The 27047-nt window shown below is 38.9% G+C and overlaps 3 protein-coding genes and 1 long non-coding RNA gene across 5 annotated transcripts; 1 reads left to right on the top strand and 3 right to left on the bottom strand.

Annotated features, from left to right (window-relative positions):
* Positions 1 to 595: 595 nt before the first annotated feature.
* fbxl22 (F-box and leucine-rich repeat protein 22) lies at positions 596 to 8104 on the bottom strand. The gene is made up of 2 exons (XM_047159893.2): positions 7097 to 8104; positions 596 to 2922 (listed from the first exon to the last, which is right to left on the bottom strand). Exons 1-2 carry the CDS (start codon positions 7429 to 7431, stop codon positions 2574 to 2576), a joined length of 684 nt encoding a protein of 227 aa, XP_047015849.1. The 5' UTR covers positions 7432 to 8104; the 3' UTR covers positions 596 to 2573.
* Positions 8105 to 8983: 879 nt separating this feature from the next.
* usp3 (ubiquitin specific peptidase 3) lies at positions 8984 to 22548 on the bottom strand. 2 transcript variants are annotated; one of them, XM_017485744.3, is made up of 15 exons: positions 22407 to 22548; positions 21683 to 21743; positions 21422 to 21547; positions 21196 to 21279; positions 20448 to 20529; positions 19932 to 20014; positions 18106 to 18219; positions 17544 to 17657; positions 15371 to 15517; positions 14183 to 14289; positions 14029 to 14109; positions 10920 to 11038; positions 10718 to 10831; positions 10570 to 10637; positions 8984 to 10214 (listed from the first exon to the last, which is right to left on the bottom strand). In XM_017485744.3, the coding sequence occupies exons 1-15, from the start codon at positions 22495 to 22497 to the stop codon at positions 10043 to 10045; spliced, it is 1563 nt and encodes a 520-aa protein (XP_017341233.1). In that variant the 5' UTR covers positions 22498 to 22548; the 3' UTR covers positions 8984 to 10042. The 2 variants fall into 2 exon arrangements, with proteins under 2 accessions (XP_017341233.1, XP_017341231.1); XM_017485742.3 differs by having other exon boundaries at positions 20442 to 20529; positions 22407 to 22506.
* LOC108275138 (uncharacterized) lies at positions 22006 to 23913 on the top strand. Its single transcript, XR_006983614.2, has 3 exons — positions 22006 to 22151; positions 22415 to 22939; positions 23233 to 23913. It is a non-coding gene; the product is annotated as an uncharacterized LOC108275138 (long non-coding RNA).
* Positions 23914 to 24113: 200 nt separating this feature from the next.
* Positions 24114 to 26735, bottom strand: si:dkeyp-73b11.8 (BPTI/Kunitz domain-containing protein). Its single transcript, XM_017485748.3, has 6 exons — positions 26589 to 26735; positions 25556 to 25753; positions 25133 to 25309; positions 24976 to 25041; positions 24794 to 24869; positions 24114 to 24708 (listed from the first exon to the last, which is right to left on the bottom strand). Exons 1-6 carry the CDS (start codon positions 26659 to 26661, stop codon positions 24606 to 24608), a joined length of 693 nt encoding a protein of 230 aa, XP_017341237.1. The 5' UTR covers positions 26662 to 26735; the 3' UTR covers positions 24114 to 24605.
* Positions 26736 to 27047: the final 312 nt, after the last annotated feature.

The raw sequence follows: 27047 nt of genomic DNA, 5'->3' as shown, positions 1-27047 counted from the left end.
CCTGAATAGCAATATCAATATATCAACTATGAAACAAATACAGTAAAGTTATAATGTGGTTAATCAATTTGCACCAAGGAACAAATGAGATATTTTGTAATTGCATCCTTGTACTCTACATAATTATGTTAATGTGTAAAAGCCTTGACAGGCCACTGTGTACATTGTAAATGTTAAAGTTGAATCGTATAAAGATAAAATTTGTCACACATATACCACACACCTTGCAACACTGGACCTCCATCTCCATAGTCCATAGTTCAGGTGGAGTCAAGAGCTGTGTGTTTTAATGGAAGCAGTGGGTTCATATTGGGAAACTCAACAACCTGCAGTGCAATACTAATACCTGGATGATGTACTTGAACCAATGAAAAATAAAGTGTGATATGCGAAACAATTTTCGCATTTGTGGTTCATCGATGGATGTTCTATGGATAAGACGAGAAGTAGCCATCAGTCTCCACGAGGCTTTAAATTTTCTAAATGGACAATGCATCAAGTGAGAACACTGTTTCACCACCAAAACAAATAAGGAGCAAACCATTTAGGATGAACATCTTTGATTTTCATTCCTATGGAGGCTGTCCTTGTGAGCTTCGGTGAGGTTAGCTATATATGATAATTTGGTCTAAAGGTATTGTGCATAATGTGCACTTTGAGACATATTTCTCAATTTATATTAGTAGCATTCAGCATGTTTTATATTTTAGGGGTGTTTACATGATTGTGGTGCCTTTTAAAAGAATTTTATAGTGAATATAAGAAAACCTAAAGTTAAGCATTCAAAGATGTGTTAATACATTAGATACAATGTATATACATGTAGATACAACAATTTTTACAAGGTTTATTTTCAGACACTGCTGTTAAATTTGGCTGTTAAATGGGTAACATTTCACAAAGTAAAAGTGTTGAGCTTTTAACATGAAAAAGGATATTTCAAGCACATTCATGCAAAAAAAAAAGTTTTTTGAAATAATTAGTTATTGTGGGATGAGAGCAGCAAAATTTTGTTTTCCAAGTGCCCTGCTGAAAAAAACAATAGAAAACTTTCCAGAATTTGTAATGGTCATAATGGGAATTGTATTGGTTTTAATGGAAACTGTAATGATCCCTGTGGGTTTATACTGGTAATTTGTTGCCTTCTGTTAGTGGTATGTTATGTTGAATAGATACCATTAAGGACCAATAATGGTAATGGTAATGGTTTAATGTTAGCTGATGGTTTGTAATGGTATTTGTAGTGGAAGCCATTAGAATTTCTATGATGGTTTCTATAGTTTTGTTTCAGCAGGGTGTTGTAGTGTAGAAGGACACTTTGCCAATGCTTAATATGGCTTTTACTTTGCTTAACATACATAATTGTAAATGTAATATCAGTGGGATGGATAATGCACCCCATGGAATCACCAAATTATAAAGTACCTTACTTGAAACTACAGACCGTATACAAGATACCATATAGTTTACATGGTCCGTCATTAAAACCGGTTTAGTCCAGTACAGCACTTTAAAATGCAATGCTGTCACGTGGCATCTAAACAAACCAACCTACTGCCATTCTGCCTCCAACATTTTTACAAAACATTTCTAATCAAAGCTATGTCTGGAAGCCAAAACAGTGCACCCTCAGTTAACCTCTGTGTGCTGAGACATGACCTCAGTGCTCTCCATGTCTGAAGCAACAGCTACATTTCTTTGTCTTATCCCTGAATTAAAAGCAAGAGACCCTCTCTCTCTCTGCTCTATACTCCACCGGTTTTGTTTGCGCAAGCAACCTGGCAGCAGAACTCGGATCATGTCCAGTATCCACAGTCTCTATGGCTGAATGAATCATGTAGGCCTGTGATCATGTAAGCAAAACATGCCATTCAATTATTTTTGTAGGGTGAAATAACAGAGAACTATGGTAGCCTACATACTACTTAATAGACAACTGTACTGTGATCAGGTAGAATTGAGCGAGGATCAGGTTAATAGCTTAGCAGTTCTGTAAGTTCAAGTAGTGTGGAGTGTTTCAGGGAAAAATAATGAGACTGCAACAAATAGTGAATGCACAATTGCAGAGCAAATCCAAGTACTGTAAGGCCATTTAGTATGTTACATAAACAGGCCCATGTTAAGGACAAAGTGAGCTAAGACAGGCAGTCCTCATAATTCACTGAAGAATTCCACATGTATAATTTAGTCAACATGCTATATAGTATGTTTTGAGTAGAAGAAATGTAGTGTTTGGAACATTCTCTACATTATAGATTATACAGATTTAAAGGAGTCAACTCTTCAATGCATGCTTGAAGACACACTTTTGTTTGTTTATTTATTCTTTAATGAATGGTATTAAATACAGGTTTGTATTTAAGCACTGTAGAAACTTCACACCATTTTGAATGACCATGGATACCTCAGTAATAAAAATTCTAATAAAAACAAAGATGAAAAATAATAAGAAATCTGAACATAATGCCCACTTTTCCACCTCAAAGTAAAAAAAAAAAGAATTCATCAGATTACTGTGCATAACTTCTCAGGTCTCAGAAAACACCTGATCTTCTTATCCCCATCCTTGGCTCTCAGGAAAGGATAAGGACTTTCTGCAGTGCCTTTGTGATGTATAGTTTTTCCCCAGGCTGAGTGTCGGGTATCATCCCTGCGCTCCGCTCAGCGAATAGTCGAACTCCAGGCCTCTTCTCTCTGCAAGCCTGCAGCCCGGTGTGTGTTACATTCCTGCAGAAATCCACCCTCACTTCCTGCAGACTGCCTCCGTGGGTTACTACTGCCTGCAGCACAACATCCGTCACGCGGCAGCAGTTCTCTAGACACAGTCGCTGCAATTGCCTGCAACTGCTCAGCACATTGATCACGTCTCCGTCTGTGATGTGTCCACAACCGGACAGGGTTAGGGACAGCAGGTTTGGACACCTTAAGAGTGAGAGAAAGGATAGTCATGTTAGAAATCAGTGAAAATAGAAACATGGATGGGTATAAAATAATGCACATTTCTTCTATGAGAAATAAGTGCAGCTCTTATTCCCATCACACATCAGAAGTAGTGGCAGTGGTATAAGCAGAATTGTTGTGGTGTTAATACACCTTTGCATACTTACTGGATATTTTATTGGACACACTTACAGTATAAATCCACCTTGTATTGTATTGTAGCTAATTTTTTCAATGTACAGTTTTAGGTATTTGTCAGTAGCATTTATTATTAACACTGTTACCGGACTATTCCTGAACACATTAGTGACACAGAAGTGTTTATAATCCCAAACAACTCTACTTCACCTGGTACACTTCTAACAGCGTTTCATGCACTATGATGCTACTTACAACCATGTCACTGTCACTGCTTTACCTAGAACAATGCTTCACCCAAATAATATATGGTCAGTGCACCTGTACTGCACCTATATGGATGATGTGTCTGATAAAGCAGCCAACTGCATGTATTTGTAGCAATATAGCAAATATAACAGGATGGTACAATGATGCAACAGGTAGAATTGGCGCTTCATGGCTTCAGAGTCCCTGGTTTAATTCTGAGCTTGGATTACTGTCTATGCAGATTTTTGCATGTTCTCCCCATGTATGCTGGGTTTTCTCCAGGTTCTCTGGTTTCCTACCAACTCAAAAAAAAAAAAATGCCGTAGGAGGATTGGCTACACTAACTTGCCCCTAGGTGTGAATGTGTGTGTGCATGGTGCTCTGTGATGGTGACGTACACTGTGGCTCATGCCCAGTGTTCCTGGAATAGCAGCCAGATTCACTGCGATCCTGAATGAGTGAATGAATATTATATAACAGAATATAGCATGCATATTATGGCGTGGAAGAATTACTGTATGAAAGAAAAGCAGCCTCCAGAGGAGCTTTGGCATCGATTCAGAATCTTTGATCAGGATTTGTGGTTGTAAAGGAGTTGGTTATTATTGTCCTTTTGAATAGCATTTTTTGTGTGAGATGATATGCTTTTGATTGAATGCACATTGGAGCACTTAGTTCCTCAATGAAGGCATCATAGTGGTAGATCTAATCCACACACCTTCAATAGGACAGTGAATCACACTGTTAGTAACATATGAAATCCAATCCAGTTTCTTTGACGATAGACAGTAACCTGACAGTAACCTCTGTGGTTCACCAGAGATTTCTATATAAACAAAAATCCCAACAAAAGCTGAAAGTTTCTGCATCAACTCGCTACAAAATCAAAGTCCACAGAGTTTATTTTCTGTGTATAAAATTAGTGTCTTTTTATCTAATGCTATGTAAAACACCACTTGTAAGCACTTAGTACTGTTCTCAAGAAATCTTAAAGTCTTCCTGCCATATGGCTCCTCCTAGTGCATTCTCTTACTATAGCGGGAATGGATGTGCTGATTGAACTGCACGGGGTTTGCAAGCGCGCACACACACACACACACACACACACACACTGAAGTCTGGCTACACTCACAGAGCTGGGATGTCATTCACGTGTACTGATGTGGATTACATAAAGGCTTACATAATCTTACCACTTATATGTGAGGCCGACACATTTGAGTATCATCAGAGCATTATGGTTCTGTCCCAATATCCATGGACATGGGGCGGAGCACTTGAATCACATGCCACTCATTTTCTTTCTTTCTTTCTTTCTCCTATACTGGAGCAAGCTGAAAACAGATCTGTTAGAGAGGAAGGAGTAATACAACTGAGAAGACTCCATTTGCCATTCAAGCTGATTTCAGTCATTATTCCTCAGCAGAAGACGTGCTGATTTAATATGAGTGAGAAACAATGAAACTATATGTTTCCCCTTATTTCCCAGTTCCATGCCCTCCTCCCTCTTCCATGGCACCATCTTCCTTTTGTGCAGAAAAAATGCGGCAGTATTTTTCCCATGGAGCAGCCTGAATATTAGTATTTCACACCTCTTTCTTTCCTTTAATCTCATTTGCTTGCTCCTTATGTCTCTCTGTCTCTCTCTCCTACACACACACCTATCTGATTTTCTGCTGAATTGTGAAAGAGGCTTCATTTCCGGGAACAGATATGACTAATATTTTCCAAAGCGTAGATTCCTCTGCTCACATGGGGTTTTAGGAAAAACATGTTGTGTGACTGTATGTATACTGGATGCTGTTCCAGGCCTACTTTAAACACAATTTTACAGTAACCAGGTAATACCAATAATAATGCACAGACTTACTAAAGAACTGCCATATGCTGATCTCATATCATATCATCATAGGTTTCACAGTCATTTCCATGCTCTCACTGGTAATGCATGGCTAATGTGGCACTAAATATGTTGCCATGACCTCTGGGGTAGTAAAATACACACACAACAAGACATACACAAGTTGTTTAGATCCAGGCTACTGTAATGACCAGCTCAGGCCAAGAGTATCACAAAACAAAACAGAGATATGGAACAGATGACTGCGGTCATACACTGCTATTTATTTTACTTTCTTTTCATTTTTCTTGAGATACACCAGGAAATATTACCAAGACTTTATCTACAATTCACGTATTTTGATTTAAAGGTCCAAATTGTGCAAGTAATGTGTGTAAATCAATAAATCAGGTCAAGCCACACTGTTAAACAAAGGACTGTGTATGAGTGTAAACAGATTTGTCGGGCTGCAATAAAGTCACTCTGTATTTCTATGGTGTACACTCTTACAGGAAAAATGTTTCTTCAAGGGTTTCTTCTTCATGGATAGATCTTAGATGATTGTCTTAGATAGTTTGTAGGATTCTCTAGATTTAACCCATTTTCTAAGAGACATGTGTCAAGTGATATGTAGCAGTGAGCTGAAGTAAAAAGAACATAGGGATTCTTATGAGAAATAAAAATGGATTAATCTTTGAACTTAGACATAGGTAAGCCTTTCCTAGTTCCTCGCCAGAACAAACAAAGTTTTACAGATTTTTCTGTATAAAACGTTGTTATGACACGGTCAGTCCATGTGTGTGTCAAAAAAGAGAGAGACAGAGAGAGACATGTGCAGTAAACAGCAATAAATTTTTTTTAAAAAACCCTGTTAATTGTAAGCGCCACCTGCCAGTGTAAATCTTGTGAGGAGAGCAGATGAGGAAGGACTAGACACTTCAGATCTTCTCATTAATTATGCTCCTTGCCTCTTCCCTCAAAAGTCACTCCAGTTTTTGTTTGGCCAGCTTTCAAATAAAGAAAAGGCTGTTTGCCAGAATCTCTTCTCTTTCAATCACAAACTGGAAAGTGGGAGTTTTTATAAGACTGCAGCTTCAACACAGAGATAAAGCCTCGTGGCCTGGCAAACAGAGCTTTAGTACGTCTACAGTCATTATAGGCTGCCTGGGATAGCATGTGCAGACCTCTTATTAAAACTCCAGCCAATAATTAATCTCTGCAAAACACTTTATGCTTCTCAGACCTTGTGTCATTTATAACATTGAGAAACTTTGCACCCAGGTAAATAGCTGGTTCAGGTCAAAACATTTCCAAATTCCTTTAAGTCATCAGGACATCAGGATGTTTCTGATTAGATTGTTGGAGTGACTGGGAATCATCGATCTTTTCTAATTAGATCTACAGTTTTGTGTTGTAAAATCATTTTGTGTTCTTTTGCTTCAAACGGCACAGTTTAGAAATGCAAACAGACACTTAAATGACTTCCACATGCTGTTCATATTCAGATGTCCACATGAATGATTGTTGACTGCAATTCTGAAATATTTTTATCCATGCCTACAGGCACAGTTTGGTTGTTTGCCACTGAGCTTGTTCAAAACAGAAAAAGTGGCAGTCATTTGCATCTCTCACTAGAAAACGCTCCTGGGGAAAAATAATTGCATTCCAAGCTGAGTATGTTATGGATGTTTTTTCCCCCCACAGCTAGGAGATGCAAGAGTCAATCCCATGGTTTCCTTGCTTACAAATTGAGCTATTATATAGTCAAAAGAACAGTGAGTAGTACATAAAATTTGAAAACATTCAAGCATAGGAAGCAACACTGATCATCACTGCTACTACCATTTTTGCCTCCTCCCAATCTGCAAGATCAAAAACATGACGTGGACAATACTGGGATGGTGCTTAAACAAAACAAAAAGCACTCACATGTGGCAAACACGATCCAGGAAATGGCTGACCAAGCTCACATGCTTGCTGCAGAGGTCCCTCTGGAACGTCGTCTTCTTAAAGTCTTCAATGTTACACACTTTGACCCTGCTGGAATGCCAGCATATATTCAAGTACCTCAAAAAGGGGCCAAGGATAAAGTTGTTCCTCATAAGTTCACTAGGGGAGAAAAAGTTGAGCAGAGACCAGAGGGCAGGGTCCAGGAAGGCTACTCGGAGACGCTTGCAGGTCAGAGACAGGTTCCGCCGACTGTTTTTATCCAAGAATGAAAAAAGATGAAGCAGGCACTCCTGATTAAGATCTATGAGATGCATTGCAAAGAGAGTAAAAGCATCAAACAGGCTTTTGTGTGCTGGGCTGAGATCTAGCCTGCTGATACACACAGAGCAACAGCAGTTGCTGGGGATGCAGTCTGTTCTGCAAGGCCTGGATACATGATTCCTTTGCGGGCAGGCTCTTCCTCACACACAGTAGCTGTGCACATATAAGGTCGTAAAGAATAGGAGTTATTTTGAGAGGACAACTCCAAGTCAAAAATGGGAATGTGTGAAGGATGTGCGCACACACACACACACACAGAGTGCTAGTCCATCTGTTGGGGCAGATGTTTAGATAGCAGTGGCTTGTGTTTATCACTCACAGCTGAAGGGAAAAATCAAGGCAGGACTTTCACATTCACTCACTCAGGTTGTGGGCGGAAGTGAGAATCTGGTTTGAAAACTTCCCAGAGTTCAACGCCAACCTTGGTTTCACTTCCTCATATATGCTGATTTACACATCCATCTGCAAAAGCAGCACAAAAACAACATGTGCTAGTGGCCAACCTTGAAGTGGAGGAACACTGTGAACCGATTTCACATTTATTTCCTGGGCACAGCACACGAAGTACATCAGATAGGAAAGTATTCAGGGAAAATTAAGGGGGAGACAACAGCATTCAAAGGAACAACTATAGAGAGCATTTTAAATATATAAAATATATAATATATAAATATTTAAATAAAAAACCTCTGCAGACAAGCAACTCTCTGACCTCTCAGGCGGGTATCTGGCATCATTAGGTACACTGGTACGTGCCACGACAAAGTGATGCCCTGCAGAAGTGAAATTTCAGCTTGTACTCTGACTCATTCAAACTGAGCCATAATGTGCTGGCAACACATAAAGCAGCAGTACAGGGCAATGTGAACTTATCAGCAGCTGTGGTCTGAGCTCCTAGGCAAGGGTGATAGAGAGAGAGGGATAGAGAGACAGAGAGAAGAAAGCCTGTTGGAGGAGGCAGCTGCTCAATTTGTATACTTAATGAGGATATTATTCCAGCCTTAGACTGGCACCTGTGCATGTGCAGGGGAGGGTCAAACCAGACTCAGTGAGCAGTTGTTCTTCCTCAGAACACAAGAGGCCCTGTTTCTTTGGTTGAGCAGAGCTTCTGTCTCGCCTGCCAGTAGTTAGAGAAGGCTCTGTATGTGCGCTGCCCTCACAGGCCGGGTACGTGGGCGAAAAGCGTTTGATATGGGGGAAAAAGAAAAAGCCCAGCAAGAGCACTTGCTAGCACAGTGGCTTTAAGTGGTTTACATCATCAAAACTGGTCACCATTTACCTTGATATTGAAATTAGTCCTGCATTCAAGAAAAAAAACAAACAAACCTGCCAGTATCTGATAAACAGGCAAGGTTCCATAGGAAACATATGTGCACACACACACAAAACAAATACTACTGCCTCACCCACATTTTCAAATGTACTTTGAAGCTGTAATTACACATCCTCCCTTATGACTGCATTTAAAATGTGCAATTTATCTTCTCTCAGAACAGAGCAGATAACGTAAAGCTTAACTACAAAACCATGTGACCAACAAGACTGTTGTAAAAGTGGAACTTGCTGGAAAGTTTACTGATGCAGGCATCATTTTAAGCACAGTGTTACAGCAAACATCGCATCTGTCAAAACTTAATAAACCATGACTTCATCTTGAAAATAATTATTTAAAATGGGCGATTTTCATGAGCAGGAAACACTTGGAGAATACAAAGTCCTCCGTTCTCTTACCTATCACAAGATTCACATGAGACTGTGGGATTTCATAACAATTTCATTACGGTTTAAAGTAGTCACTTTCTGATTCAGAACAAAGACAATAAGTGATCAGTCTAAACTGAAGGTAGGAGAGAATTCAACTTCACTGCAATGTCAGTGAAGATCTCAGATTATTTTTTGCACTTCAATGCTCCATGTTCTTAAAAAAACTGGCTACATTTTTATAACTGGCATTACTCTTTAGTGCTACTATAAACAACCACATAAAATCATGAGTGCTAAAATGTCATGATGGTAGAATCAAGGTTTAAAAAGCAAGAGATATGGTTACTCTCATTAAAACAGTATAATCAAAATGTAATGGCCTCAACATTTTCCCTTTCTTCAAATGTCTTTCACATTTATGAGGGGATACTGTTTGTAAAAGTAAAATACCTGCGCAATACAAAAAGGAAAAGAGAACATCTTTATACAAATTATGATTGTTCAAGTTTTAAGTGAGAAATGCCTCAATCCCAACAAACAGCAGTAAAAAAAAAAATACTCGAATTTAGTTCAGTTACAAAAAAACTTTTATATGAACCTGAAGTCATCTAATGTTAAAAGAAGAGGTGGCCAATATCTGATATACACATTATTAAACAATTACAACACTGTCATTTCAACTGATCCAGTTTCTGCAACATTGTCCACCAGTACACAGGATGGCCTTTGTACAAAAACAATGAAAGGAATGTTTTAATATAATAAACACAGCAGCATTTAGTTTTTACTGAGGTGTGATGGTGATGCTATGAGTGAAACAAGAACTGAAGCTCAGTGTGGAACTGTGTGCAGGAAAGATGGGACTATCATTCTGAAGGCTTCATGTTACAGCAAGGCTGATTAAAGCTTCGGCTTGGTCAAGGAGCCCGTGTTGTCCTGCTCTGTGTAGAACAGAATATAGGCCTTGGCTTTGGCTACTGTCTCTTCACTGACTACAGTCACAGTGCTGTCGTTAAAGTGATACCAGCAGCCCTCGTGAAGACCATACGCTGTGTAATGACCTGATCCCACCCTGGCAGAGACAGACCAACAGAAAAAGGGTAAGTTTAGTAAGACAATGATGAATCTTTCCTAATTTCATATCAAACGGCAAAATAAACAGTAACAAAGAAAGAAAAAGACTCATATACAAATGTATGAATTGATTATTAGCCAGCATGTAAACACATCAAGTTACAAACAGACAGTGAGGAAGGCCTAATGGCGCAATATCACCACCTATTGGTGGGATTAGGGATAATACTATAAAAAGCTTGTCTTGTGGTACAGATGCTCTTTAGTAACTAAAGGAGCAACAAGAAAAACCTATATTTTTATTTTATTAAGGGATGAAAACCACACTGACATCAACAAAGACATTCACATACCCAGATCCATGATGCACCACTACTGCAGCAAGGTCATACAGGCAACTCTCAGGGAGACTGTTTTCAGACTGAAAACAGAAACATACACTGAAGCTAACAATACTGCACATTTAAGAACTTAAGTGCAGACAACATGTCCATATCTCACCTCCAGTAAATAGCACTTCAGGTCAAGGCCTCGCAGTGGGAACTCCACATAGGTATCAACTTTATTTCTTAGAAAAGCTGTCCAGTGGAACCTCTTTAGATGCAAACACAGGACCTGCAATAGAGAGAGTAAGCCACACCACCAACGCAAAAGCAATAAAATACAAAAAAAAAAAAAAAAATATCTGGGAAATACACCCTACCTTAGGCAGTTTCTGGATCCAGAATTTCTTAGTGGACTTTTGTCGTTTTTTACACTTATGGCACATGTAGAGCTCTGTTTCATCGAGTTGCTCCAGGTCAGTGAAACTAGAAAGGCAGTCTAGATAGACAGAGAAAGAGAGAGAAAACCAAATAGACAGCAATTCAGCTGTTTTACAAGAAACCATTCCTCAGAAGTGTATTATACTGCAGTTCTCAAAAGGAAGTACCCAATAGTACAGGAGGAGAGAAAGACCAGTGTGAGAAGGGCATTTAATGTCAGCCATTATATAACAGTTAGTTCTGACCACATGGACTGACTGGGTGAAACGTGTCCGAGCCATAATCATCTGATAATGGCACAGAGAAATTTCTCTCTGATACTCTGCACGATGCCTTCAGCGTACAAACCTCTGCAGACTGTCAGAGAGAAACTGCCAACATTGGACTAACACTTTTCCCACACAAGTTGTAACACCCATGTTTACTTTGTAAGTAAGGTGATGCTCAAAGAATAGAATCATGGTTGGCCTGTTTCTCCCAAGCATGATCACTAACATGGGCAGGCTAAAGAGTTTCCAGACTTGCCACTACTTTAAAAGCTCAGCAAATTTTTCAAGGGGCCAAGCACAGAAGGTATGTAGGCACACTATAGTGACTGTATACGTTTTCGTCTGCTTCTTATTATTACTATACTTCCACATGGGAGTCTATGGCAGCCCATAGAACGCTTTGTACACTTATGAAATTTGGCACAGTAATAGAGGACAGTCTCAGCTACACTTTTACATATTGACAACCTTCTCACATAAATTTAGGAATGAAATCTAAAAGTTAAGAGGGAGGTCTACTGAAAACAGGAAGTGAAGAAAATTTCTTAGCAACGGCTTGATGTTTTGCCAATGGCTTCTGGTCCCAATGGCTTCTGGTCTTACTCAGTCATGATGGGTGGGGACAAAGTACTTGGCCCTCTTAATTGCTGCTTGCAGCTATATATTAATATTATTACTTTGTTGCATAGCAACAAGCCACCTGTGGTGGGACTGCTTTTCTATTGCAGAAGAAAAGGTCAATATTAAACAGATATTTTAAACAAGGTTAGTCATTTATTTGTTTTACCTTTTTCTGTTGTATAAAACAGTACACAACAGGACACTCAAATGTATGTGTTATTGTGAATAACATCACAGCAGTCATGTTAATCAATAACAGAACAAAAAAAAAGGCTCCATTTTCCGTAATGTACAAAAGACAAGTCTGAAAAACAAAATGTATGAAGACAGGTTCTCTTTTTAATAACGTTCCTGCAATTTAAAGTAAACTACACAAAATGATTAGCAACACTTCATGTCCCTATAGTCAATTAACTGTAATTATGTTTCATACCTCATAATTCTGCTGAATGCCCTAATATGATATGTACATTATATACAGTGCATCCGGAAAGTATTCACAGTGCTTCACTTTTCCACATTTTGTTATGTTACATCCTTATTCCAAAATGGATTAAATTAATTATTTTCCTAAAAATTCTACAAACAATACCCCATAATGACAACATGAAAGAAGTTTGTTTGAAATCTTTGCAAATTTATTAAAAAAAAAAAAAAAAAAAAAAAGCACATGTACATAAGTATTCACAGCCTTTGCTCAATACTTTGTTGAAGCACCTTTGGCACCAATTACAGCCTCAAGTCTTTTTGAGTATGATGCTACAAGCTTGGCACACCAATTTTTGGGCAGTTTCTCCCATTCTTCTTTGCCGGACCTTTCAAGCTCCATCAGGTTGGATGGGGAGCGTCGGTGCACAGCCATTTTCAGATCTCCCCAGAGATGTTCAATCGGGTTCAAATCTGGGCTCTGGTTGGGCCATTCAAGGACATTCATAGTTGTTCTGTAGCCATGACTTCAATATCTTTGCTGTGTGCTAAGTGTCCTTTCCCTGTGGGAAGATAAACCTTCACCCCAGTCTGAGGTCCAGAGCACTCTGGAGCAGGTTTTCATAAAGGATGTCTCTGTACATTGCTGCATTCATCTTTCCCTCTATCCTGACTAGTCTCCCAGTTCCTGCCACTGAAAAATATCCTCACAGCATAATGCTTCCACCACCATGCTTCACTGTAGGGATGGTATTTGCCAGGTGATGAGTGGTGGCTGGTTTCCTCCAGACATGACGCTTACCATTCAGGCCAAAAAGTTCAATCTTTGTTTCATCATGGTCTAAGAGTCCTTCAGGTGCCTTTTGGCAAACTCCAGGCAGGCTGTCATGTGCCTTTTACTGAGTGGCTTCCGTCTGGCCACTCAACAACACAGGCCTGATTGGTAGAGTGCCGCAGAGATGGTCGTTCTTCTGGAAGGTTCTCCTCTCTCCACAGACACACGCTGGAGCTCTGTCAGAGTGACCATTGGGTTTTTGGTCAGCTCCCTGACTAAGGCCCTTCTCCCCCGATCGCTCAGTTTGGCTGGGCGGCCAGCTCTAGGAAGAGTCCTGCTGGTTCCAAACTTCTTCCATTTACGGATGATGGAGGCCACTGTGTTAATTGGGACCTTCAATGCTGCAGAAATGTTTCTGTACCCTTCCCCATATCTGTGCCTCGATACAATCCTGTCTCGGAGGTCTACAGACAGTTCCTTGGACTTCATGGCTTGGTTTGTGCTCTGACATACATTGTTAACTGTGGGACCTTATATAGACAGGTGTGTGCCTTTCCAAATCATGTCCAATCAACTGAATTTACCAGAGGTGGACTCTAATCAAGTTGTAGAAACATCTCAAGGATGATCAGTGGAAACAGGATGCACCTGAGCTCAATTTTGAGTGCCATGGCAAAAGCTGTGAATACTTATGTACATGTGCTTTTTTTGTTTTTTGTTTTTAATAAATTTGCAAAGATTTCAAACGAACCTCTTTCACATTGTCATTATGGGGTATTGTTTGTAGAATTTTGAGAAAAAATAATTAATTTAATCCATATTGGAATAAGGCTGTAACGTAACAAAATGTGGAAAAAGTGAAGCACTGTGAATACTTTCCGGATGTGCTGTACAAGATTGAGTACACAAAACAAAAAATTAATGCTGTGAACAGAATAACACAGAATAGCTACTTACCACCCAAAGTGCATGTTGGCCCTGGTTCCTGGTCCTTTGTCCTTTTTACCCTGAACTGGCTGGGAATGTCCAAGGAGAGGTCTGAAGGAGAGAAGTATTACTTACCAAGAGTATTTTAAAACTGCAGATAGGAAATACTGGTGGAAAATCTCACCTAAAAACGGGTCAAATTTCTTAGACTCTGTGCCGCATATCAGGCAGTTTACTTCGTTGTGCAGGACACCACCAAATACAGCAGTGACCATAGTGGGAGTCCCATTACTGAAATAGAAGGGAATGAAACACAATCATCAAACATCATAGGAACACTTTCCCAGAACAGGCATTGTGTAAGGCATGTCTAGCCCAAATCGTTAATCCTCTTGTTTGGAACAGGATTACACTGCCATATCGCTTCAGACAACTCAATGGCCATGCCATAACACAGTGCCACTCTGGCAATACAATCACCAAGCCCAATGATACTGCTGCTGAGCATGCTTCATTTGCTCAGTGTATCTAACCCAAGACTGATAATGTCATCACAACTGGATGGCTCGTTTCCAGCAGTGAGATTTGTCAGAACAGCAGTGTGACTGTGGGTGTGTGTGTTTTGGCCGGGGTCTGTGCAGTTTTAGTATTACTGTTATTATGCAGGAACAAACTGATATCCTGACTATAATTATCCCTAGAATGACAGAGCTTGAGATGAATCTGTATTTTTTAATATTTGCAAATTTAATAGCAAGTTAGACGCATAAGATTTGGGTGCCTAGCACATGCTGGAAACTCTATGAGCAGGTGTATGGCCATCTGCAGGTTATGAGTGTTTGCTCTCAATGAGAACTAACTGCAAGTCTAAAAGCTATTTACCTGACAGTTTATTTTTTCCATACAGTTTTGTTTTTACTCATGTTTTAATGGAAACATGTCAATTAGCAACAAAAAGTCACAGGACAGCACTCTCATCATGCCAAAATAGATATCTAGCTCACTGCTAACATGTCAATGTGCAGTATTTTTTTTAGCCCAGTGTAAAAGTGTAACTCATTTGTTGTTGTGAAGAGATTTTTCTTCCATGATTTTTCTTCTTTGTAGTAGCTTTAAAAAGTAAGCAAGAAAACAGCTGGCTTAACTATTGCCATGTTCACAAGTGTGTAAAGTTGAGTTTAAACATGGAATATAATGTGGCTCAACTAAAGGCTTATGTCAAATGTTATTTAGATAATACAGTATCATCTGAGATTATGTGCCACTAATAATTTATTGAAAATTTTCCAAAAACAATACAGGTGGCTAGTTTGTGTTAGGCACAATAAAGATGATGGTGGTGCTGGTGGTGTGCAATGTGTGTATGTCTTACATGCTGCATTTGCTTCCTGAGTTAAGGTTAGGGATGTCTGGGAGCAGGCTAGGTCCAGGCAAACCATTCTTACTGCCCTGCAGCTCCCTGTGGAGATGATCCAGTAGGTACCTCAAGAACTCATGGGCATCCTGCTGCTGATAGCCCCTGCAGAAATCATAAAGCACAGTACAGACAGTACAGTTGGGAATAGGCCTGGAATAATAGGACAACCCAATGCCTCACCTTCTAGTATGTCACAAGACACAACCCCATAAAAATTCCTTCCCTCCTATCTTAGTGAATCATAAACAGCTAACCATATACACTCATCGAGCACTTTATTAGGAACACCTGTACACCTCAGCCAATCATGTGGCAGTACTGCACTGCATAAAATCATGCAGATACGGCCAACAGCTTCAGGTAATGTTCACATCAACCATAAAAACTGGGATTTTGCCATGGCATGATTATTGGTTCTAGATGGGCTGCTGATCTCCTGCGCCTTCCAAGCAGAACAGTCTCTAGAGTTTACTCAGAATGGTGCAATAAAGATAAAACATTCAGTGAGCGACAGTCCTGCAGATGGAAATGCTGTGCTGATGAGAGAGGTTGGAGAATGGCTAGGTTGGTTTGAGTTGACAGAAAGGGTACAGTAACTCAGATAACCACTCTGTACAATTGTGGTGAGCAGAAAAGCATTTCAGAATGCACAACACATCGAACCTTGAGGCGCCAGGCTACAACAGCAGAAGACCACACCAGGTCCCACTTCAGTCTATAAAGAAAAGAAAGCCGAGGCCACAGCGGGCACAGGCTCACCAAAACTGGACCGTTGGAAGACTGGAAAAATGTAGCCTGGTCTGATGAATCTCGATTTCTGCTGAGGCACACAGATGGTAGGGTCAGAATTTGGCACCAACATCATGAATCCATGGACCCAACGTGCGTAGTGTCAAAAGACCAGGCTGGTGGAGGTGGTGTAATGGTTTGGGGAATGTTTTCTTGGCACACTTTGATCCTGTTAATACCAATCTATCATCACTTGAATGCCACAGCCTACTTGAGTATTGTTGCTGACCATGTGCATCCCTTCATGGCCGCCATTTACCCATGTTCTAATGGCTACTTCCACCATGATAAAGCACCATGTCACAAAGCAAAACTCGTTCCAAACTGGCTTCATGAACAATGAGTTCAGTGTTCTTCAGTGGCCTTCCCAGTCACTGGACATGGATCCAGTAGAACACCTTTGGGATGTGGTTGAACAGGAGATTCACAGCATGAAAGTTCACTTGTAAACTCTTCAGGAATTGCATGATACAATCCTGTCAACATGGGCCAGAATCTCAAAGGAATGTTTCCAATATCCTGTGAAATCCATGCCATGAAGAACTGAGGCTGTTTTGAGAGTAAAGGGAGGCACTACCTACTGTTAGTATAGTGTTCTTTATAAAGTCCATAGTGAGCGTATATAAAAATGATGACATCAGAGCAGTAGTATTTTAGTTATCTCCCATTTGGGGGTTTCTCTCAATGTTAGTTAGCTAGTTTTGTTTTATAATAAACATTTACGGTTAGTTATATTGCTGATACTGCTCTGGGATTGTTGATTCACTTAAATTCTCAATAAGTCTGAGCTACAGTTTGCTCTCTACCAATTTCCTGTTTCATTCCTCATTAAACTAATTGGCAAACACTAGCCAGGGTAAATGATTAAACTAGTGTAGCATAAAGTAAGGATATTTTAGTTAATATTTTCTTATTGTGCTGTACCATCATGATTTACTGTCACATCCCTGGTTAGGAAAATCCAAATTGATTTTAACTAGTTCAGTATGTTAACTTAAATTTACTTGAAGGACTAAAACCTTCACAGAGTATCCTGTCACTGGCTGAAAGCCTAATGAAAGTCAATGATTCCTCTTTTGTGTATACATTAAAGCACCTTTATATTCAAGGTAACTTATTGCCTTTGTCAGATATAACAGTTGGAAATCTCTGATTACATTTACGATTACAACAAGGTAAGAAAAGGCAGCTTATGTTTCTCAATCCTGAGAAGGCAGAACCACAGAAGCAGCACGGCCCAAAAGGAGAAATGCTATTGCACTATAGCGTAACTTCTACAGTCACAGATGCAGACAAAGGAGCCTAAAGTAGTGCAGGTCATGGACAAGTGTCACATTACCTGAAACTTGGCATTATTTTCCAGATGACATAGAACAGAGCATCTGGGCTAAAGGCAGTCTGACTTCCCTGCCATAGGGAACAAAGGGTTTTCCTGAGCTCCTCTACCAGGGACCTAAAACACACAGAGAGAGGAAAACGTTTAGCATATAGTCACAGCATCCAGTCTCAAATAATTATAAATCCAAGAAGGTTCTAAAAATGTCCAAAATGTTAACATTTACCATTTTATTGTTTACAGAATACACAAAAATGAACAAATAGTCTAGACAAGATCCTGTCTGCAATGATGTCTGAATAAGGCACAGTTTAAGAGTGAAATTGAAAAAAGTCAGTCTGCCCAGTTGTATACACCGCTTACAAAGGGATTAAAGAAAATTCACTATCACTATCAAAATTCACTATCATAACAGTATGTTAATATCATTAACATACTATTATCATTTTAACAGTAACACCAACTTTCAAGAAATCATTACACTTCCTGGTGGTTTAATCCAGACAATAGAAGAGGTGACCCATCCCAACCCCCCAACCTCCCCATCTACCGAAGAGGACCTTACACACTGCTGTCCCCCTGGCTTCGGGTGTGGTACATTCTCCTTCCTGCAGTTTTTCCGCTCCGCAGTGCCACTGCCGGCAAGTCTTTAAAATAGCAACTAAACTCAGGAATGTTACTGAAAGGAGAAAAAAGAAAAGAGAAAAAAGAAAAGAAAAAAAAAAAAAGGGTTTCAACTTTAAAGATCAGACACTCAATGTTAGCAAACAAAGCCTTTCACTTATATGTCAGACTAAGAAAAATAACTGGAACACATATTTAGAGATGTAAAAGCAGTCATACACTTGTTTGTGTATTAGTTAATATAAGGGATTTGTTTGTCCTTCCCTTAGAAGTTGACAATTTTGCTTTGATACACCACAACCTACCAAAAAAAACCCCAATTTGGTCCTCGAATGGGGTGCAACTTTTCAATTATCGATGCCCCAAAGAACGTGGACCCTGCCTTGAAAATAAATCACTACTCTTGGTATTTTTCAAAGATCATCTTTGATTTATCTGAATAAATGCATGCAGCTTTATATTGTTCATATTGCTGAGTTACATAGGGTTAAATATATTGTTTGGATGAGTTGGATTTATTTTCATCTTTAGCAAGTCTCTAGCACATTTACATCTATGGAATTTGGCAGATGCCCTTACCCAGAGAGACTTCCATATCGCATTTATACAACTGAGCAGTTGAGGTTTAAAGGCCTTGCTCAAGGGCCCAGCAGTGGCAGCTTGGTGGTGCTGGGATTTGAACGCATGACCTTCCAGTCAGAAGCCCAAAGTTTTAACCACTCAGCTGCACACTGCACATTTATCAGTTGTGTAGAAAAAATAGGGACTGGCACAAATTAAGGGCAGACGCACTCTTTAAGACTCCTGTTGTGCTTCAAACAAAAGAATTGAATAACAAAACTTCTGCCAAACACACTGTTGTCAGTTTGCCCAAGAACTTTGAATGTCTTTCTAGTACACTCTGCACCACTAGTGAGTGCAGAATGTTTTGAAAACATGTAAGCTGAACAGACAGATTTTGCTACAGAAATCTGTCTTTTTAATGCTGCCTAGTCAAAATGTACTGCATGACATTACTTTTAAGCATTACAATGAATTTTGCAACAGTAGCCATGCTGTTAGACTTGAGGCTTGAATGGGGCGTATATGGAGTATTAGGCTGTTTTTGGACTGCATTTTTTAAGCAGGCACGGCACCCCAGTCAAACCGAATGAAAAAAACAAAAAAAAAAGCAGCAGTGAACAAGGCATAAACATTGTCAGTTATGGTGTTCTTACATTGAAACCAGACACCATGTGATATTTAGACCAATCTCAGGAAGGGGAAGTGTCAGAACCAAAGACACAGCGGTTAGGAGTTCTGTTTGGAAGTTTAAACACACCACCACATATAAACTAAAACCACTGTGTCTGCTCACTCAAACAAACACCTTTTTGTGCCAAACTCTCCTTCATTTGAAGTATAAGCTTTTAGGAGTTTTCCATTAATTAGAAACAAGAACTACTCCAATATATTCTTACAGCACACAATGCCAAAAAACAAATTTTTTAAACTTGGTCACTGAAATATATTTCAAGTTTTGGCCTTGATAAGTTCTTGATCATGATATGAGCTTAATGACTCATGTGGCTTATAGCACTGGTTGTGGTTTAACAGACGAGTCAGCTGGTATGAGCAGTCAGCAGAGTGTTCTTGGCATCCATTAGCGCCAGCTGACTGGACAGAGTCCCTGCTTTCCTTCTACACAGAGGCCTGGGCTCCATTCCAGCTCCAGTGAACAGAACCATGCTAGCCATGCATTTGTACAGACTCCAGAGATGCCCATACCCAAGAGACTGGAGGATGGCGTTCATGAAGCACGTGTTACCCAAGTTGCGGAGGCCAGTAGCACTGCGAGCTGGAGGGCCTTCCTGAAATGAGACGGGTAGAAAAACGTTTTATGGCTAGGTCTGTTTACATAGTGTTTACACATCAGAGCAAAGCAACTAATGATTAACAAATGCATCAGAGACGCACTGAAAATCACTCATTATAAAACTTTAGGAAACTAATGGAAAAATTAATTCCAGTGCTGTGCCCTAGAAAATTCTTTTTATCAGATTAAGTTTACAGTCCACTAGAGTATTCTGAGCAGGGCTTTAATTTTTGCCTTTTAGAGCTCAACATTAGGACTATAAGGCAGCAATTTTTACACACAGACACACTGCAACATTTTACTCTCAACAACATCCAACAATAAATCCAAGCAAAATAATTTATCTGTACCTCAGTCAGTACGGTTCGTTTCATTTCTGAGAGCAAAACAAACAAACAAAATATTTAATGTTTGCAGCTTACACTTACACCATCTGCTGACATCCTGAGGTCAGGAGAGGAACTCCCTGAGAGTTTTCTTTTCCTTGGTCTGTCAGAATTAATCACAGAGCTGAAGCAGAGGAAATACATCCATGTGTTATACATTTAAAAACAGGTCCAATTTTCAGAAACATCATCAATACATATTCCATTTATATCTATGCATCATCTGCAAGGTATACATCTTTCAACTCTTACAGAAAGTGTAATTACACTTCACCATTGAATCAGCCATTGTGCTGTGAATTCTCAAATAGAAGTGTTTTCAGAGAAATTGTATCCTTTGCTATTGATATGCTTTAATCCTGCTATGTAATCATGATCTGTTCATTAGGGCTGCAACTAACGATTATTTTCATAATTGATTTCATAATTGAAGGGCTAAAATGCTAACTCGTTTCTGTGTTTTAACATACAAAAATGACATCATCCCTGCACCACTCTATTTGAGATGATACTACCCTTCTAAAATTCATACACTGGACACTAGCATACATAATGCATAGTGTAAGTGTATAGTTAATGATTTCAGACACAACTTTAGGTTTTACCCTGCGATGCATGTTTTCGCAACAGAAGTAACAACGAGTAAACGTGCCGTGCGCAGACCAACTAATCGATAATGAGATTTGTTGACAACAATATTCACAAGCAATTGTTAGCGATTTTATCGATTAGTTGTTGCAGCTCTAGTGTTCATGCAGTATGTCCACAGCGACTAGGACGCAATACTTACTTTTCCAAACTCTGAAGATGCTCCCTCACCCTTTGCACCTGGCCCAGTTTGGTGTCATTCACCACAAAGTCATCACATCGGTAACTTAAAACATCACACACACACACAACGGTTATTATGAGAATATAAAACTGTTTAACTAATAAGGTATACGTCTGCTTTAATATTTATAAAGCGTTCAGCTTTGAATGTTCAATGTGAGAACTGGACTTGACATTATACATACCAGAAGGTACTATAACTGCTGCAGTCCATGCACACAGAATGCTGTTGAAACTTCTCAGTTTTCTTCTGTCCAGTTGCTGAACAGTGAACCTCCTCAAAATGCTTCTTAGCATGGCCATTCACATACCTTTATATATAGATACACATAAATGAGCATGCCTTGCACTACAATATCAACAGTAAATGAACTTTGAATATTTTCATTGTTATTTAGAAAAGACACCACAGAGGCTAAATTAGTGACTCAAAAGCAAAGTGTTACCTTCCACAATGCACATTCAAACAGGTGAGGCAAACCCAAGGACTTTTATTTGACCGGCAAACTAGCAAAGAGGAAGAGAAACACAATATGTCGTTTTACTTCTTTTTTTAACCTGTGAAAATGGTATAAAAAATTAGAAAATAAAAAATAATAATCCTGACTATCATTTAAGCAGTGTCATGCAGGCCCAATCACTTTCCTTTCTTCGTGTTTAAACGTTTGCCTGATATTTTAGCCTTTAAAAAAGATTTACAAATAACAACTTCGCCGACAACAGGAAACTGCTGAGTGTTAATAGTAAGTGCAATTACAAATAACAAGGCAAAATACTCAAAACAACCTATTAAAAAAGTGTCATCTGCAGATCCTTCGAGAAAAGATGTTGTAACTTAAACACGTGGGTGGAGCGGGTGTGCAGGACAGCACGCTTCTCTCCATCATTTTAAATAATCCACCAACGTCAGATTAGGTAACCATTCTGTTAACTTAAATACATACACTAATTTTATATAGACATGAAACAATAATAATACACCAATAATATTCATTTACTAGCTGTGTGAAAGTAGAAAGTTGACTAGCTAGGTGAATACTTTGGCTAGGTTAGCTTGTAAAATGTTTGCTAGCTAAACTTGCAGTATCTGCGTCTTTTAATCTGCAGCTAGAGCTTAATAAAGAGTTTGATCATCAGAAGGGTTTAGTTGTTATTCACTGTTTTACTCACCACTGCAGCACCATGAAGAAGGTGAACCGTGAGGGAAGCGAGTGGGATCCATCGCTACACACACCGTGGAGCTGAGATGAGGACACTCCATGACAAGAAGAGCTAACTAGGAGACCAAGAAAAATCAGCTCTGAAGCGTTTCCACTAGATAGTTCCCCGTTAAGTGTAGATAAAGCTAGCTTGTCGATCCAAGAAAGACAATGAATCAACACAGCAGAGAGAATGTCGTTAGCTGGAGGAGACACTGGACTAGCCAGCGCGCTAACTCACAGGATAAAGGTCCGAGCACAAGCTCAGCTCAACCGCTGCTGGATACACTGAACACACCAAATTACGCTAAAATAGTGGTGTATTTTTTTTTTTAATAAACAGATATAATTAATAGGACTGCCTGGTTCTTTTGTCACTACTACGACCATAATAAAAGATAAACCAACCCACAGAAAGAGGTAGCGAGTCGACAGGGAAGAGGCGCCATCTAATGACGTCACGGGTTCAGCAGGGTTGCAGATTCCACAAGCGGGACAAATATGGTACTTTAATGATACCGTTTAAAACCGCCAAATTCTTTCCTGTCGTTAGTCTACACATAAACACGATGTTTGCTATTAAATGTATTATGATTTTTTCTCAAACCAGTGCTGCTGGGGAATAAGTTCTATGGAACTTTTAACTGATTGAACCAATCACTTATTAAACCTGTGCAGTGTGTCGAAACGCTTCGATTGACACCTGGTGATTCACTCTAAAGGCTTTGGGGAAACGATTCTAATGTTACTTTTCCATACATACATACTTTAATTTCTGCACTGCTTATCCTACACAGGTGCACGGGGGAGCCTGGAGCCTATTCCAGGGGACTTGGGTACAAGGTGTGCCAATCCACCGCTGGTCTTAATCACACTCACACTACGGACAACTTGGAAATGGTCATCAGCCTATAGCGTATGTCTTTCGACTGAGGGAGGAAACCCCCGAAGCACGGGGAGAACATGCTAGCTCCACGCACACAGCCAGAGACGGGAATCAAAGTGCGAGGCAACCGTGCTAACCATAGTTAATATTAATACATAGTTAATATTCTGATATAAACAGAACCTGAATTTTTCTAAAAATGTACATTGTTCCACAAGCAGCTGCATGAAGCTCTGAATGTCCTCCCCATTTCTTAAACAGGCTTTTAGTTTTTCGTTCAGGCCCCACTCTTTCTCACTCTTAAAATGAAATACATTTTAAATAAATTTGAGACAGTATATGGTGTGAAAACTGACAGTGCAACGGTTTTACAACAGTGCACATTTTTAAAAACAGGAACAGAAAATCTAATTTGAAAAGCTATGTTAGTGTTAAACACATGACAGGCAAATGCTAGTGCTTCATAAAATATGACCCTGTAATGTCCATGCATAATGTTGCTTGAATTTTGGTATTACACCAGTGTACCTATGGAAATGGTTAAGGGAATTTCACATTTGTCTGGAATTCTCGATGGAAAAAAGTGAAGATATTTTTTTCAATGGCTACATTAAACAACTGTGTTTGTGACTATGCTTCTCTAAATTATGAAATGATGTTTACCTCATTATAATTATACAAGTTATATAATTATAAGTTGCAGTAGTGAAAGTCAGTGAGATCTAATTTTTCTGAACTGAAAAGATTCAGGATTTGGAATTAGATTTTTTATTAAAATTATTACCATCAACACCCTTTACAAAACAAAGTTTATTTACCACAGTCATTACCATGAGAGAACATTGTTTGCTTTGTAGTGTAGCTTAGTGCCAAAAATTAACAACATAAAATGTACACACCATAAAAATGACAACATTAATAATTGTACTCTCTTAATTCTTCAGCGTATGTATATGTGAATATCCCAAAGCTCACTTTACATTATAAACACATTTCCAATCTTGCCAAATATTCAGCTATGGCTACCTACACTCAAAGGTGGCTGTCCATCTTCAGGGAGCAGGGTGGGGGGCCTTAAAGTTTCTAAGTAGTGGTAGTTTGACAATAATCTGAGAGCTTTCCAAGTGGAAACCACTTTAGGAAGCTAAGAAACTAAGACAAATGACCCCTAACAAAGACCGCTTGATGAACCATTTTTCTAATAATGTCTTGTTCTGATGTCAAGACTTGATATGGAGTTATGAGAGGTATTAATGCTGCCGCTGGGTGTTTCTTTGTGGTCCATTACGCCTTTTCGGTCATTTGAAGAGGTACATCAGGACCAGGAGAGTTTGGGTCTTCTTTCACTTTTGTTTCCTTTGCTTTGGTTTTTCTGATTTTGTTAGGCCTATGAAAAAAATAATTTAAAAATTACATATTTGGTTATGAAAACAATAGAAATTAGAAAAGAAAAGTTTTTAAAAACCACTAACTTCTTCAGTGCCAGAACAAGCACAACTATGAGAATGATGGCTCCAATAACACCTAAAACAGCTCCCAAAATGATGCCTGTGCACACCAAACATTATAACAACATTATAGTAACACTGGAAATGAGCTACCCAATCAGAGGTTGCATATTTCAATAATAAAAAACAAAACAAAAACAGTTCACCAGTTGGTGTGTCTGATTCCAATTCACTGTCATTATCGCCTTCATTATCGCCATTACCATCTTGATCTATTCATAGCAGACACATAAATGCAAGTAGGCATGACTTTCACTGTTTAAATAAACATACAAAAATAAAATAATTGTAATATATACGCACCAAATATTCCAAAACATGTGGCATTGCAATGCTGTAAATCCAAGAAACGGTTTCCATTGCCCACACAGCCAGTCCAAGAGAATGTTGTGCACTTTCCATGAGCAGCATCATAGTAATATCGTAAATAATGACCATAACAGTCACCTGAAGCCTTTCGCAAGGTGCAAGCTTTAGTTCCTGGGGGGGGGGGGGGGGGGGGGGAGATACATTAGATTGTATACATTAGACATTGCAATTTCTTTATAATTTCCTATTGGTGGTTCATGTCTGATACCAAAAAAATATTTTCTACCATGATGCAGAAAGACAAAGGAATAGCATTGGTAAAAAAATAAAAAAATCAAAAAATAATAATGATAATAAAAAAAACATCCAATTGGCAGCTGCAGTATATCACAAAGGATAAAGCTAAAGGAAACTCACGGTCTGTAGGATATAGTTGGTCAGCATTGGCGGAGCAGTTTCTCATGCAGTAAAACTCATAATTGAATCGGTTTTGATTTCCACCCTCTCCATTGTAGCGGAATGGATAACACTTATCTGCAGTCTTGTTGTAGTACAAGTAGACTTGAATATCTTTGTCAGATATAATACCTTCATCTTTCGGCAGGTCACAGTAATCTATAGTTGGAAAAAGAAGAGCTTTGATGGAATGTGTCATTGTATCAGCAAATCACATAAAAAAAATGCATTTGCAGTTAGCCCACACCTAGTTTTTATAGTGGCTATAAACTACGTAGGCTACAAGGAACATGAAACTCTGTTTTTGGTTATGGCAGCACGAAGACTGTGTTATAGTTGTGACTCACAAGAAACCGAAACATGTTCAGTCAGACTATATATATCACTGTTGATTTGCTTGATATTAAAGTTAATATTTCAGTTTATCTTAGATCCTAATTCAGGTGTCTTATGGCTTTAAATAATCTGGCCTATGTACGTTAAAGCATTATCTATGTGGCAGAATCTTTTATCAAAATGAACAGACATACTTTAGGTGGGAATGTGACATTGTAAATTGTTCAGATAATAATCTTGTGAGCTTAATTTATCCACTGATATCTTTTAATCTCCAAATACTTTGCAATCAATCTTTTTTTTTTTTTCTTCCAGTAAATGGTATTCGAAAGCTCATTTTATTGAGAAAAATTCCATTGGTAATATTGGTTGTTAAATAATCAAGTACATACATACATTCCCCCACTCCACCCCACCCCACCCCACCCCACCCCACACACACAAACCAACAAGTGAATTGTCTCTGAATAATAAATAATTACATAAAAACTGAAACTGAATAGAAAATAGATCTGATTGATTTAATAGTCCACACAGTGCATAATAAAAATGCACTTTTAGGACCAAACATTTTACATAAGCACACTCATAGTACAAAAGATTCAACACAAAGAGAAATTGCTTAGAGTATATTCCAGACAGTGGATCAAGAATTTACCTGGTATTGTGGCCTGTCCCTCAATCAAATAAAATACATAAAAAATGAGGAAAAACATGCTGAAGTTCCTCATGGTGGTGTGTTCTGGTGGTGTGTATGATGAAGCTGAAGCAAATGAGGGCTCATAAACTGCACTTGAAGAGCAGAGAACATACTGAACTTTGTACTTGTTCATGACAATAAAGCAGTCAGACAATTGCCAAAGAGGAAAATGGTTTATTCAGTTACAACAAATGCATGCTGGAAAAAGTATAACTATGAACCAGTGATGTTTCACTGTAAATTGTTGCTTTAAATAAATCTGAATAAAGCGTTTCTTTCTAGCATATGCTTTTAAACATTCATTATTATACAGATTTGATCATAATACATTGTATCGTAATACATGCAATTGCTTGACATAGTGGGTTTGTTAATGATTTGTTCAACTCCTCCCTTACCCTGCAACTGCCCATCTGG

Source organism: Ictalurus punctatus, chromosome 14 (genome assembly GCF_001660625.3).
Source record: "Ictalurus punctatus breed USDA103 chromosome 14, Coco_2.0, whole genome shotgun sequence".
NCBI classification, from domain to species: domain Eukaryota; kingdom Metazoa; phylum Chordata; class Actinopteri; order Siluriformes; family Ictaluridae; genus Ictalurus; species Ictalurus punctatus.
The sequence above is the reverse complement of the archived record's forward strand: the minus strand, read 5'-3'. Positions and strand labels throughout refer to the sequence as shown.

Coding starts and splice junctions, on each gene's coding strand:
- fbxl22 (XM_047159893.2), bottom strand. CDS start 7,431: ATGCATCTCATAGATCTTAATCAGGAGTGCCTGCTTCATCTTTTTTCA. Junction 2,923..7,096: donor CTGGATCGTGTTTGCCACAT/GTGAGTGCTTTT, acceptor CTCACTCTTAAG/GTGTCCAAACCTGCTGTCCC.
- usp3 (XM_017485742.3), bottom strand. CDS start 22,497: ATGGAGTGTCCTCATCTCAGCTCCACGGTGTGTGTAGCGATGGATCCC. Junction 20,015..20,441: donor TGTCAGCAGATGGTGTAAGT/GTAAGCTGCAAA, acceptor GTCTCATTTCAG/GAAGGCCCTCCAGCTCGCAG. Junction 15,518..17,543: donor AAAATAATGCCAAGTTTCAG/GTAATGTGACAC, acceptor TGATTTCTGCAG/GGGCTATCAGCAGCAGGATG.
- si:dkeyp-73b11.8 (XM_017485748.3), bottom strand. CDS start 26,661: ATGAGGAACTTCAGCATGTTTTTCCTCATTTTTTATGTATTTTATTTG. Junction 25,310..25,555: donor CCAACTATATCCTACAGACC/GTGAGTTTCCTT, acceptor CCCCCCCCCCAG/GAACTAAAGCTTGCACCTTG. Junction 25,042..25,132: donor CACATGTTTTGGAATATTTG/GTGCGTATATAT, acceptor TGCTATGAATAG/ATCAAGATGGTAATGGCGAT.